At 39.7% G+C, this 14,014-nt stretch overlaps 1 protein-coding gene across 1 annotated transcript in view; it reads right to left on the bottom strand.

Annotated features, from left to right (window-relative positions):
• NPC1 (NPC intracellular cholesterol transporter 1) overlaps nt 1-14,014 on the bottom strand; it is a 28,478-nt gene that overhangs the window by 3,918 nt on the left and 10,546 nt on the right. The window contains exons 6-21 of the mRNA XM_076329833.1: nt 13,259-13,508; nt 11,205-11,281; nt 10,167-10,537; nt 9,560-9,786; nt 8,898-8,998; nt 7,618-7,720; nt 6,458-6,647; nt 5,858-6,040; nt 4,984-5,098; nt 4,029-4,156; nt 3,799-3,939; nt 3,127-3,216; nt 2,826-3,016; nt 1,919-2,034; nt 1,214-1,343; nt 617-817 (exon numbers count right to left, since the gene is read on the bottom strand). Of these exons, the coding sequence (XP_076185948.1) occupies nt 617-817; nt 1,214-1,343; nt 1,919-2,034; nt 2,826-3,016; nt 3,127-3,216; nt 3,799-3,939; nt 4,029-4,156; nt 4,984-5,098; nt 5,858-6,040; nt 6,458-6,647; nt 7,618-7,720; nt 8,898-8,998; nt 9,560-9,786; nt 10,167-10,537; nt 11,205-11,281; nt 13,259-13,508 (2,614 nt within the window). The remainder of the gene's footprint in view (nt 1-616; nt 818-1,213; nt 1,344-1,918; nt 2,035-2,825; nt 3,017-3,126; nt 3,217-3,798; nt 3,940-4,028; nt 4,157-4,983; nt 5,099-5,857; nt 6,041-6,457; nt 6,648-7,617; nt 7,721-8,897; nt 8,999-9,559; nt 9,787-10,166; nt 10,538-11,204; nt 11,282-13,258; nt 13,509-14,014) is intronic.

Genomic DNA, 14,014 nt, shown 5'->3' with positions numbered 1-14,014 from the left:
GAAGGTAGTTCCTCAGACTGATTGTGGTATCTGCAGGAACTACTGCAGAGGGTCTGAACCAATGCATTATGCAGTGACACCATAAGGATGGATAGGATTTTTTGAAGCAAAGAGATTTGTATTTCAGCTGTACAGATATCAATTCCAACTCAATTTCATTGTGGTACTCTTATACAGAGTCTTTAGTATGTTAATCATGCAAGCATTAGACAAGCAGTACTCGACATCACTGCTGCCTTTGCTTTAAGTTTAAATTATTTAAGTTTGAAGTCCATACATTCACATCACAGCTTGCAATGACTCAGGTCACTGCTTAAGTTAGAACTATAAAACCCTACTATGAAAGCTAGGAAGTGCCCAAGCTGAAGCCAGAGCTACACTTGTGGTGAAGGACAGGTTTCTTGATTTAAGTTAGTTATCAACCACAGTAAAGAGAAGTTAGTGCTATGGATGCAAGTTGTATTTTTGTGATTTTACTAGACATTCCATAGTCTCTATATTACCTCCTGTTAGACAAAACTCAAGACTCAAGTCTCTAAGATGTTGTTAACCAGTACCTCTTCTCAGTTCCTCAAGCTGAATATTTGTCACTAAGGCAAGAAAGATCTAAGCATACCTGTAAGGAAACACCCGGTAGTTCTTCTCTTTGATGCCCATGGTTTCAGTAATGTTATCTGCTATAACCCGAGCTTTCTTCATAGCATCAATAAAATCAGATGATGTTTTCAGTACAGTATGGTAAGTCATAAAATAAGTAGCTCCGACATCAGATTTGTTGTTTATAAAGTTGACAGCAGAGTTATATGCAGCATGTCCTCTATATAAACACAGTAACATTTTAGATGTCAATGTCAGTGAGCACCATTCAAATTTATTAGCTTTTGTAACTTATAATCTTGTTTCTGACAGTTTCTAAATCTGATAAAAGCTTCAGAGCACAATACATTTCAAGATTGCACAGGATATACTAGAATAGACTGACTATAGAAGTTGTTTCGCTTTGTACAGATTTCTCTTTGTTCCATTTAGTTGATGACACATTTGTTTTCCCAGTTTTGTCTCAGAAAATATAGAGCAGGTGAGATGTCAATGTTTGTATGCCTTTTAGAAGGACATTGGATATCCAACCTTGCAGACATAAAAAAGTCACACTTCCAGAGCAAGTATCTTTGACATAGTGGTCTAAGCAAGAAATACAGAATATGGCTCTTACCCTTTGCCACATTTAGGATTAGGGTTGTCCAATAGAAACATTGGCAAAAACGTCATGAAGTCTTTGCCCTGTGGTCTCTGCTTGCCTTCTTGAGTCAGTGGTCGACAACGAATGCAGGATGGATCGGTGACTGAAGAAACACAGGAAGAAGGTCAGCTACAGGATCAAGTATTCTTTGTCATAACACTAGTAACTTCTGACTTGCAATACTACAGGGTACAATTCCACAAAAAGCATTTTCACTGATGAAATAACTGATCAGTCCTGAAATTCTGTGTAAAATTTGTAGGCATTTATTTTTACTTATTACTACTAAGGCGAGGGCTACCAGAGAACTCAGTTATTTGTGCACTATCTACATTAGACCTGATGAGAATTATACCAAACTGAAGGATCTGAACAAAAACAGAGCGCTAAGTTTGTGTGCTCTAATGAAACCAGCAGAAGGATCAAAATTTTTATAACAAATTGTTTTCTGAATAATCATTACATTGGCTGTCTAGGTAGGCTGTCCTCAACCTGCAGCATTCCAGTAGAATGTTTAAGTTCACTCAAAGAGCAGTTCAAACAAATCAGAGGGCAACTCAAGAGGTGCCTGCTCACAGTAAGAAAAGCTATTCACACCTGACTCACCATGATAAAATGTTTTCACTGTGAAACTTATAAACCAAGCTAATCCTCTAGCAACAAGATGGATGCTAATACCTGAAGCATTGCAAAACTGTCCAGTGATATTGTAGACTCTGCAACAGGATGACTGTGGCTTCACCCAGTCAAAGTAGTCATCAATCCAGGATGATGGGGCATAGCCTATCCTCGTGCTAATAAAATAACGTAACATATCCATCATCAGTAATTTTATGTTTCATTCCAGAACACACCCCTTGATCTCTCCAGTGCCGACTTACACCATGTCAACTCATTCTAGTCCAAGCTACTTAGCTATCCATGTAGTCCCCTGCTCCAGTAACCCATCCAAGAGCCAGTCTTGCTCATAACACTGCAGCTAGCAAACAGCAGGAGCTTCTTCCCTGTATTCAAGTTCCACTGCCAAGCTCAGCTTTCCATTCCTCTGTCCACTCTGTGCCCCATCCTATTCCAGATATTGTTGCCTCCGTTTTCAAGCGAGGCTCCTCCTTCAGTTAGGCTGAAGTAAAACCATTGAACTACAGCGGAAGGAATCAGGAAGAGACTTTCTTCAGTTGTCAGCTACTGAACTCCAGATACAATTCCTGCTTAGCCTTGATAGGCTAGTTTATCCACCAAGTTTAGAAGCTGAGCATGCAAGTCATTTTCTAGGAGAGCTTAACCATACTGAGAGGGTTTCTTGATTTTTTTCTTCCTACCATTCCCAGATTCCTTGAAGGATCAAGCCCCTTTTCCAAATCCGAGTACATCAATGTATCCCACAAGTCCAGAGATGTTTTATCCTCATTTTAGGAGATTGCCACAGCTTCTTACCTCCCCCCCTCCCCAAAACCACAGTATAAAGCAAGTACAATAGAGTGTCAGTTGTACAATCAACAGCTGAGCCTGAACTAAGTTAAAAGGACACACTGGTCAGCTACATCTCTTCCATGTGACTATGCAGAGAAAAGCATGAAAGACTTACTAGCTACCAATTTCCGCAGCATTGAAGACTTGCTGGACAAGTGAATCATTATTACATCCCATTCCACCACACACCATGTTCTGCCCTTCCAAAGAGGTGTAGTTGTGCCCTTCTTCTAAGACGAAGTAGACAGGAGGACCTGCATGCAGGTACTTGCTGAGCTGGTTGAAGTAATCCATTACATAGGAGTCCTTAAAGGGAAAGTTTTGACTTACTATTATATAATGTTGAGGTAGCACAAGGTATCAAAGTTTCAATTCAGCCACAAATTGCTGAAGAGCGACATGGTCTTAAGACTTACATCTGGCATTGAGAGAGACTGATCCAGTCCAATCTCTACATTGTGCATAACTGCTGTACTGAATGACAGAACACCCACAAACACTGCTATCTGCAAAAAAGCAAGTTCATGGAAGTGAGAACTATACAGAAACAACAAGCCATAGGAGTAATTTACTAAGTTAATAGCAACCATGCAAAGGGGCTCTAGTTTAAGTATGCTATCCAGGCTTAGTACAACAGTGGCAGTAAAACCTAGCTACTCGAGAGTTCCCTTTGGAGCCATAAGGGAAAATTTATACTTAGAAGGCAGCAGTGAAAGACATGCCAAACACCTTCTGTAAATAAGCACAGTAACCTCAAACTGAATCACAGATTCAGCAACACCACTCTAGATTAATGTAGTGTAGGAGCCAATATGTGCTGATTTTTGACATATGCCTAAAGTGATTTGATTGTCAGTAATGCAACTCTTAAATCTGGGCCTTGGACAATCCAAGGTCAAGCCCCTTATTTACTAGAAATACTCTCGCAATTACAAAAACTTATTCCAATACTAATGCTGAAAGCAAAAATCCTAGAAGCTTTGTTTGTTTCATTGTGTTGAAGATTTTTCTTCAGTATGAGACCTTCAGGCTCACTACACTTTTGCTCAAGTTTAGATGAATGCTTACTGTAAACAGAGTATACATACTACTATTGGTCTCATCCAATCCTTAAGCAGATATGGAGAATACAGGTTTTTGAAGAACAGAAATAAGATGCTCTCAGAACGTTGGACTCTGCTCATTTCTTCATTGCTTTTGATGCAACACAGAATATCCAGTCTGTTCCTCTGAAAATTGATTAAATGCCAGATTTAGTACAGTTCTGCAGAAGATGCTATCTGTATTACACTGCAGTTACAGGTGCATTTATACTCACCTCTTGACGCTTAATATCCAAGCCCAGGAGACTTACAAAGCAAGTGACTTGAAGAATAAAGTCTATGAGCACAGCCATTCCAGCAAAAAGGGAGAACGTGCGAACCGCTGGCATCGTAGACAGTGTCCCTGAAGGAAGTGACCCAGTTTGTTAAACAAGCAGGTTCCCTTCTCTTAGAAATGCACGAGCATTTTCTAGACAGATATCCAATTTAAGTGTTAGCAGGACAAAGAGCCTTTCTCTTCAGAGTAAAGAAAACAGCTGATATGAGCCTGGCTACAATTGCTGTCTTTGACCTGTTTGACAGCATTCAGGCTGTGCAAAGAAGTAACTAGCTTTAAGACATTTCTCAATTCCAAAGTTTCTAGTCTTGTGCAGACTGCATAAGAGGGTAGCTAAGGAGTGCTGTCAAGCAGTATCTTGCTTCAATATTAAGCCACTCAATGCAAGTTGAACCAACGGCAAACCACACTCCAAGTAAACAAGTTAATTATGAAAGGAGGCCAATTTATACTTGAAGGGTAACAACGTAAGATACGCCTCTAACACATACCGTAAGAGTGAACCTTAAACATAATCTGTCATAGGGGCATTTTTCCAAGCAGTGGCAAGATGACTGAATGCAATGTAGGAGCTAGTACACCCTGATATTTGATATATTGCTAAGGTCAAATTTAGACTTGTCAGTCACTACAAATCAGTAAAAAGCTCCGGCCTTTCAAGCCAAAGGGCTTGACAGATTCAGAATTACATCTTTTTAACTGTACCAGTCTCTTGAAGTTCTACAATGCCTATCCTCAGCAGAGGTCAAGTTAAACTTGATTATAGCAATGAACAACTAAGCTAAACTTCCTTTACAAATTCTTGCTTTGTTTTTATATTTTAGTTTTGCATCTATTCTTGCATCATGCAGGTATGATAAGGCCCTTATCTTCAAGTATTAAAAAAGTCTTACCAAGAAAGAATGCCACAGTCTCCGAAAAAGATGAGAGAAACATACTTGGTGCCACATCTCCCAAGACTCTGCCAATCTGTTTATCCAGAGTTTCACCCTGAAGGCGCTCATCTCTCTGTTTCAAGGCAATTACTTATTATAATTAGGAATCATGCACTTTAGAAAGTGCTTTCATATGGCTTAAAAAAAAAAAAAACAACCCAACAACTTTCACACATCCAAACCTATCTTATCATTTTCACTGCTTTAACATGAGTTAGATTAAAAAAAAGCAGAAATTCCCTAATACAAAAGCAGCATGAACATCCCCTGGTGCCTTGCTTCAAACTTAACTTAAAATACAATAGTAAGTTCAGTACTTCAGCCAAAAACACACACTTGCCAGAGGTGGTGCCAGTTTCAGTGGGTTATTGAGCCTGTCAAATTAGAAAGCCGATTACCCACTAAGACTAGTGTCAGAAGTCCCTGGTCTGAAGCACATAGTTTAGTCCATGATTACTGCTCACAATACACTAAAAATACAAGTGATCAAAATAGTAGGCAAGTTCTACAACTACCAGAGAAGGATGTTAAAAATATTATTCGTTTGTACATCATTAGTATGTGGACCAGAAACTATGTTAAATGAGCTTGATATCAACCAGCAGCAAGAAAAAGCAGATTATGTAATTTTTATTTTTTTTTTGGGGGGGGGGGGGGGGGGGGGATGTACATATAATCTTGGCTCTCTTCAAGACCACTAGATATCCTGTGAGAGTCCAGAGCTGCTCAGACTGGGCTGAGCACTAGAATGCAGAAGACTTTCTGCTCCAAGTTAACTGCCTTCAAAAGATAACAGGCACATTTAGAAGAGTCTGTATGAAAGAATACACACCTGAAGTGTCTGGACTATAATGAAAATGTTGTCCACCCCAATAGCCAGCACCAAGAAGGGAATTACTTCTATCACAATCAGTGTCAGTGGGATTCCAAAGTAGCTGAAAATGCCTACAGAACATGCCACCGAGCTCAGTACAATCAGGATGCCTGCAATGCCCAGGGAGATCTTTGAATCCACCTAAAAGAGTTGTAATGACTGTCAACCATCATCACACAGGACAGATTATAGCAAAGGTAAAATCCATATTCTTACATTTAGTGTAGTTAGTAAAAAGCTTGCTTTTCTGCATCTTTTGAAGGTCCAGATATTTAAAAAAAAAAAACCAACAACAAACCTTGAAGCTACAAGCCTTAAAAGCTTAAGTTAACTGCACATCTCAAGTGAAAATAGACTTAGTTGAGGCTATAAAGTACATGAATTGTCAAGTATGACAAGGACAAGCTCCCCCTAGCTCCTGCCCAGGGAGGACTCAACGCTTTAAGACAAGACTGAATATGAGCCGTCTGCAAAAATATTTCAGTCACTTAAAGTTAAGAAAAACTAGTAAGCAAGCTGTAGCTTCAGTGTTTACAGCAATGAGAACTATACACATACCAGCAGTCTTCTACAGCTCTGGATATGTCCCAAAGCTATGGAGATGTACACAAACATTACAGTATAGCTTATCAACACAGTGCCAATATCACTCTTGCTTTCACGATTGATTTCATCTTCAATGCTCCGTTCCGCAGAAAATGATATAGTTAAGTTTGGATTATCATAGTTCTTCAAAAAGTTAATAAACCTAAAAGGAAAAAAAAAGAGTCAGTCACACTTTAAAGGATAAAACATCTTGTATTAGAAACACTTGGAAGTCAGCTGAAGGCAAATTTAAATCATCTGTGAGGTACAAAAGTGCACTGTGGCCAGAGACAGTACTTTGAGGGGCATTCATTTTTAAAAGAGGGGTGCTGACTACACATCCCTAGAACTCTACTCCAAGCACTAGAAATACACTATGCTGAAATACCTTCCATGTTCTCTCCAGAGTTGAGGACAACCACATATCTTGCATAAACATAAACTATGTCAAAGTGCAAGTGCAGTTTTCCTCAAAGCTAGACCTAAAAGTACACACATGAAATATGACTGCAGCTTGCTTACAGTACTTGAACAATTTATTAGCCATTATTTCAGTTCCCCTAACTGGAGAGAGGTGCTTGTGACACAGGTAGACACTAGTTATACCTGTACTTAGTCTCAGACTTTCTAGTACAGTAGCTTTTATCCAAACTGTTAGCCAGAGCAGTTGGCCTGCGTAAGCCAACATCAGCTCTTCAAGATGGTGAAGGGGATGAAAGCTTTAGATCCTCATCTGGAAGACTTTTGTAAGAGTTACAGTTTAAGAATTATGGAATAATGCTGGACCTTTCCACTGGTGGTAACAGTCTAGTAGATTGGAGAGTCTACCTGTGTAATTCTAGCCAAAGTGAAATATATAAAATCCTTTCTAGAGTTACTTATCAGCAAGTATTCCTGGACTAGATGGTCACTAACAAGACTAGAACCTATCTCCTCAAAGCAGATTAAGTATTCCAAATAAAGTGAAAGTCTTATGACCAGTATAGTCTGCCTTTAACAGGTTTTGCTGCTTCTCAAAACATCCCTGTAGTTATACTGAGAAACGGTCAGTGCAGTACAGGTGTTTTTCATAGAGCTACCTTTATATGTAGATAAGTAATGTATGCATTTCAGAATACAGAAAGCCTACTTACTCTTTTTCCCATGCCAAGGCTTTCATTAGCTTTCTTGAGTCATTGTGGTAGTTGTTGACAGGAAAAGTAATAACAAGAGCTGTAGCATTATTATAGTTATCATCTACAGAGTAGGGAAAAAAATATTGTCAGGCATTACGAAGTGGAGCTTACATTCCAGTACACGCAGATACAATTAAGGTTAAAATTAGTATTGTCCAAAGCAATCCCACCCCCACAACTCCCTTAAATGTAATCTGTTTAGCAACATGAGTCCTCAAAAACACTACTGAAATAAGAATAGACGTTACTGAAATAAGAATGGAAGTTGATAAGCACTCCAGACTGTACTCAAAAGTAATCATTCATTATTTACCATGTTCATGGCACCCCAACATTAAGTTAGAATCATAGAATCATTAAGGTTGGAAAAGACCTCTAAGATCATCGAGTCCAACCGTCAACCCAACACCACCATGCCCACTAAACCATGCCCCTAAGTGCTGCATCTACACATCTTTTAAATACTTCCAGGGATGGTGACTCAACCACTTCCCTGGGCAGCCTGTTCTAATGTTTAACCACTCAAGTTGTTGCATGGTTAGACAAGGGGCTACTATAACACCAGTGCTTAGGACTTTCTATCTATTGAGATAACAGGATGCAGTTCCTTAAACATGGTGCCTCTTGCATACTTAGGTTTAACTCAAAGCAAGTACAGAAATCTACAGTTGATAATCAAGTGCTTGCCTTCAAACGCTTTTTTAGTACATTTGTGATAGATATATCTATCAAGTTATGTTTAATTGGATAAATTGCTCCAACAAAATTCTGGCTTCAGAATAATTATGAAAAGGTTTCCTTTGTGAGCATCTTAATCTATTCTTAACTGCTTTGTCAGATTAGTGACAAAACTTTATTGTAACTCAAAAGCAAAATACATGCGTATCCCAGCACGCCAACTTGAACTACTTCATATCTTTAGTCTCCAAAACCAAAGGTCCTTTAGCAGGCTCAAAGTAGACTGAACACTCGCATACTTGTCAACAAGACAAGTATGTTCCAGTAATAGACTACTCTGGAAGTGCCAAATGCAAGCAGTCTGCCTGTCTGCCTCCAATCTCAGCACTGATCTACTGAAAAGTTATTTAAAATATCCTTACTTACTGAAAGTTTAACAAAACTCCAGTTTCTCTAGAGTGCATTTAAACGTGTGCTGAATGAGAATGCACTGTTAGTGCCAAAGGCAGCATGCAAGTATGTACTTTCAAGACGAACTGCAACACTGTTTTGCCACCTACCATCATATCCTCCCAACACCAGCCATGGAAATACAGGTCCACCAAATGTTCCTAAACAGGGATCGTGAAGCAAGCTTGTGTCATTCAGTGATGCTGGGGCCCTAAAGAGATCACCAGCAATAATTGTTAGCTTCTGCTTGACAACTAAGGCACACCACCACAGGACAAAAAAGTAAAAAGCTATTGTGTTATAACTGACTATCAAGAGAGAAATAAGACTGCTAGGGATATATTGCCCTTGTCCTATGTCTGCTCTGAATTTAAATACAGTTTTAAAGGCGTCTTCCTTATGGCTTCCAAGACAAGGAGTGGCTTCTACCCAACTGAACTATAAACTGAAGTGAAAGCTTAGAAACTGTCTTCTGTATCATAACTCTACTTCTCAGAGTGTTTGAAACATGGTTAAGGTAAAACAGAGCCAGTGTCTGCACCAAACCAAGCTTAACCTGAAACCTGATTAAGCTTGTACTTCAGCTTCCTGCTGAAGTACTAAGACAAAGAAACAGAAGCAACCTACGCTAATCTGCAGTTCCATGTAGTATCGTGAGTTTAAAAAGGGGTAAGAAAAGGTTCAAAGGGGCAGCAGGAACTAGCTAGTTTTGCCAGCAAGACAAAGACCTAGCTGGCCTACAGTTAGAAAAATACGTAGTTGTACTGCTTACCGAACACAGTATAAGAAGTGAGTGTGGTAGTCAGCATAGACAAAGAACTCATCCCCAGTAGTGTGATCTAGTACAGAATGGCTGTTCTGAAAGTAGTTGAGTACACTCAGTATAGTGCAGTTGTTGTTGTAGGGAGCAAGAGGAGCCAGGCAAATGTCTTTCAGCATTACAGTCTCATTGTCAAAAGAAGCAGTTATGTTGACAATAGCATCCTGCAAATCCAGCACCTTGAAAACAAAACAAACCAAACCATAGTTTAAGAGCAGCACAAGAAAGCATTTCCCTTGCAAGACGGGACTTAAGCACATGCTATATTCCTGTAAGTTTCCAAAGGCAGTGGCACACATCAATAGACACGCATGACTAAATCTCGTTATTTCTGTGTTCACACTAAGAACAACTTACTGGGACTTAGCTTGCAAGTCTACCTCTAACAGAAGAGGTCAAAAGACAAGTTTTTCAGCAAAAAGCTTTTATAGTAAGACTAGATATATGAATATCTAGTGATTGTTTTGATGGACGCATGGCATTACAGATGGAAGCCAGCTCCATATGGTTATACCTGTTAGGTATGTTTAGGTCTTTGCTCTTGGGAAGTCCAAATTACCTGATGGAGAATCTCTTTGCTAAGTGGAGGCCCAAAAGGTACATCTGCTCCCGGTAGGTAAGGTGAATAGGTGCTCGGATGGCTGTTTGGCGCCTGAATAATAAGTTGTTCAGTACGAAAGAAAGGCCCAAAGTGTGTGTCAAAGTACTCCTTCTCCTTGCGAGCTTGGCTGCTTGGGGCTGACCAGAGATCCACAGGATTTGTAGTTGCTTTAACATATACGAAGCCTGAGCAGCACATTGCAATGAAGACCACAGAGAAGAGGATAACAGGACGTGGATTTCTGACACAGAAAGCCCCCCATGATGTGAATGTCATCCTTAGGCCATTCTCAAACCTTTCACCAAGCCTCTCACCACAGGTAATTTTCCCTGTAAGGGCAAGAAGTTAACAGTAAATGTTTAAGAAGTCAGTTAAGCAGCATTTTCTTGAAGTCCACTAGGAAAGATGAAATTTTATTCTAGCTCTGTTTGTAGCAAGCACCAGAAGCTGTGTCTACAGTGACAGTCAAACCCAGGGACCAATCCTTGATTGAGGTCAAGGGGGCAGAAACCAGCTTGTACCTAACACTGCCCCTCCTAATGCAAAATTATCTTTGACAGTAGTAAGCATAGCAAATAAAGGCAGGAAGCAGCTAAAAGATACATAAGCATTAAAATGAGCGACCTCAGCTGCTACACAAATTAAACTACAGTTCTTTCATGGTATGCTTTGAATGGATACATGGATGGGTCAGAACATGATCAAATTGATTTTAGAATCATGTTGCCCCCTTCACCCCCAGCTACAAAGCACTCCAGAACTTCCTATTAGCATAGCTAGACCCATAAACTGTGCAACCAGGGCTTTCAGCATCCAGCAAAGTAGGGTTAAATACTACTCTAAAAGAACAGAGATACTGGCCAAAAGACTGAAATAAAGCCCTGTAAGAATGGATTATATGGCCTAACAAAGCTAAAATTCCAGAGCCCATCCACAGGAAGGGGATGCACTTAAGCTGAGTTTCTAATAAATCTATTACTCTTATCCAAGACATACCATTGTCACGATGGGAATTCACAGAAAAGGCTATATTGCTGTCAATTGGTGTGTACTCTGAGACAAAGTGCCGCCTCCTGCAAGACAGAAAGCTATGTTACCCTGCTCCCCCAAAAAGGTATCTTTTGGGGTTTGAACAGTAAGAATAAAGTCTAATGTTAGTAATAAATTTGATATTTGACTCCTCCATAATCTATAGGCACCATGTTCTCCCTATACCCATCCACTCCAGAACAGCAATCTCCAGCTTTATGATCCTTTGGAAGAACTTACAGCCATGTCAGCTAGCTGCCTTAATAAACTTTTCCAGCTTGGATCAAGCACAGGTTCTTTACACATGTTTAGAAGATCAGTAGCATTAACAGCACAGAGAATCTCTTTAAATTGATCATAACCTGGAGTGATAACGTTTGCAAGAGATTTCTACATTAGAAATATTTTACTTCATTAGTCAGACTGCTGAAGTTACACCTACTTAGCCTGAAGAAAGGGGGAAGTGAGGAAAAAGGGAAGTAAGGTACTTTCTTCCTGTCCTGAAGACAGGCAAGTTATAGCACAGAACAGTTCTGATAGAGCTATATTGCTTATACTCATTCCTGATACCCAGAGCAGGAGATAAGTTCAATAGCCTCCTCACGGTAATCTAAGACCTCCAATTATGGCAGGATGTTTTGGGCTATGAATGAGACATCTCAAACACCTTTACCATTTCAGCTAGTTTACTATGCATGTTGCCCAGTACGATAAGGCTGCTGAGCATGTCATAAGTTTGTTGTACCCACTATCCTTTTCCACACAGATTTAATTCTTATTGTACAGCAATTTCAGATTCCTGGTCATAGTTGAACAATATTAAAGTTGCACTGAAAAGTACCACCATACTTAAGGATATTAGATAGCAGAAGCCTCTGGAAAATGCTATTAAGAAATATTAACAGGTTTCCACTGCTCCGGCTTGCTAGTACACCCACACCAAAGCATTTAGAGCTACAGTTACTTGTGCACTTTACTAGCAAGTATTGCATAGCACAGAGAAGCTAGCTTGCTGCCCCTTACTTTGCAAAACGCTATAATTACTGGAAGCTCAGCTTTTATTTCGTTTTGTCAAAACAGGAGACAAAGGAAAAGTATTCATGACTTAATTTGCAATAGGGCAGTGATTGTTTTGTTACAAGTATTAGTCTGCAGGAAAACTGTTATGATTGCATGTTGCTGTCAATACTAGATCTTGCTGTCTCCCACTGATTCTGAATTGAGTTCCTACAGTCCCATTATCTTTAAGTCAAACTTTTAGTGATTCTTTCCTCCTCAACCACATCTCCTGACAAAGTATGGTGTGTTACACGTGCAAAGTGTTTAACAACTGAAGTAATGGAGGCCTTAATGAAACACTGTATGTGGTAAACAGGCCTCTCCATCACTGGAATTTTCCAGCTCATTCCAATTACAACTTAAGGAACAAGTGATTTGAGGAAGAGAACAGGATTGCATTTTTACTTAGTCATATGGGTTCTCCAAGATACTAGTTTATTAGCGTACTGACCTAGTCTTAAGCACTGTAAAACCCCACAGCTTCCAGAGAAGTTTGACATTTGAAGATGAAGGCAGTTCACTGCTCCTGGAAGGCAGTGCTCTGGTATCTTAATGCATACCATCCAAGAACAGACACAGTTGAACTGAGACTTCACTCTTTACCACAAAGGCTTAATGTCAATCAGATGAAGCAGATATATGTCCTTCCCCAGACTTTTGCATGCTCTGAAGTTTTTATGAAAGTTTATCTACACTTTTTATGAAAGTTGTAGATTCATATATTTCATCCTGTAGCTAGGGATGCTATGACAGCTGTGCATCAACTAAACTGACTTCTGCTCTCACTTTCTACCACATGGTTTTAGGTGTTCGAACACTCCCTGTAAGTATAAGCATCTGCCACAGAACATGACTTTTGGCTGGATGAAGAAGTAGAGACATAAGCACTCTGTCCTGGGCAAAGGAAGTTTTCAGGGAAAAAGGCAAATGACTTTCAGAGCTCAGCATTTTGAAAGCTTTACCTGTAACACCAAACTCCAAAAACTAGTGCAAAAAATATGAGTAGAAATCCCATGTAGGAGATCCACATGATGACATACACAGCATCCAAACCAAACAAAAGCCAAGGAGTAGGTAATGGAGGGGGTTGAGGTTTTGGACCACAAACAATTGAACAGTCCTGACAGCTGCATGGTCCTGTTGAATCATCCATAGACTCATTACAGCCTTTGGTAGCATTGTTCATAGGATTCATTCCATGGACAGGAACATCTATGACAAATCACAAGTTGCAGAGCCAGTTTACTACCAGGTAAAAATTCAGACCTTCACAACACAAGCTTCCCAGTTAAGTGAATTAACACTTCATAGGAAAGCCCCTAGCCTCTATATAGAGTAGCCTTTCTTGGTCTTACAGCTGAAGAAGCCACTGCCTTTTCCATAGCAGGCACCGACTTTAGAGTTGTCTACTAACTGAATGACTGGTCATGTTTTAGAACACTTCAGTCTGTAAAACTAGTAAGTACATACTTCTATCATCCCCCTCATCTGTTCAGATTGTGATATGTGTAACAATTTCCTTACAAAGAAATCCTAAAGGATCAGGGTACTGCCCTAGTTTCCCAAGGAATACAAACTATCCAGTTGCCTAAGCTCAGTCCATCCCTTAATGAGTTTGAGAGATCTATACAGCAAGAAGCTGCATACAACACAAGCGCAAAGTATGACTTCCAAGCAGAAATCAAAAGAGATAATCAGTTCATCTTACATTGCTTTGA

This window comes from Aptenodytes patagonicus, chromosome 2, assembly GCF_965638725.1.
Source record: "Aptenodytes patagonicus chromosome 2, bAptPat1.pri.cur, whole genome shotgun sequence".
Taxonomy (NCBI): Eukaryota; Metazoa; Chordata; class Aves; order Sphenisciformes; family Spheniscidae; genus Aptenodytes; species Aptenodytes patagonicus.
This window is presented reverse-complemented; position numbering and strand designations above follow the sequence as displayed.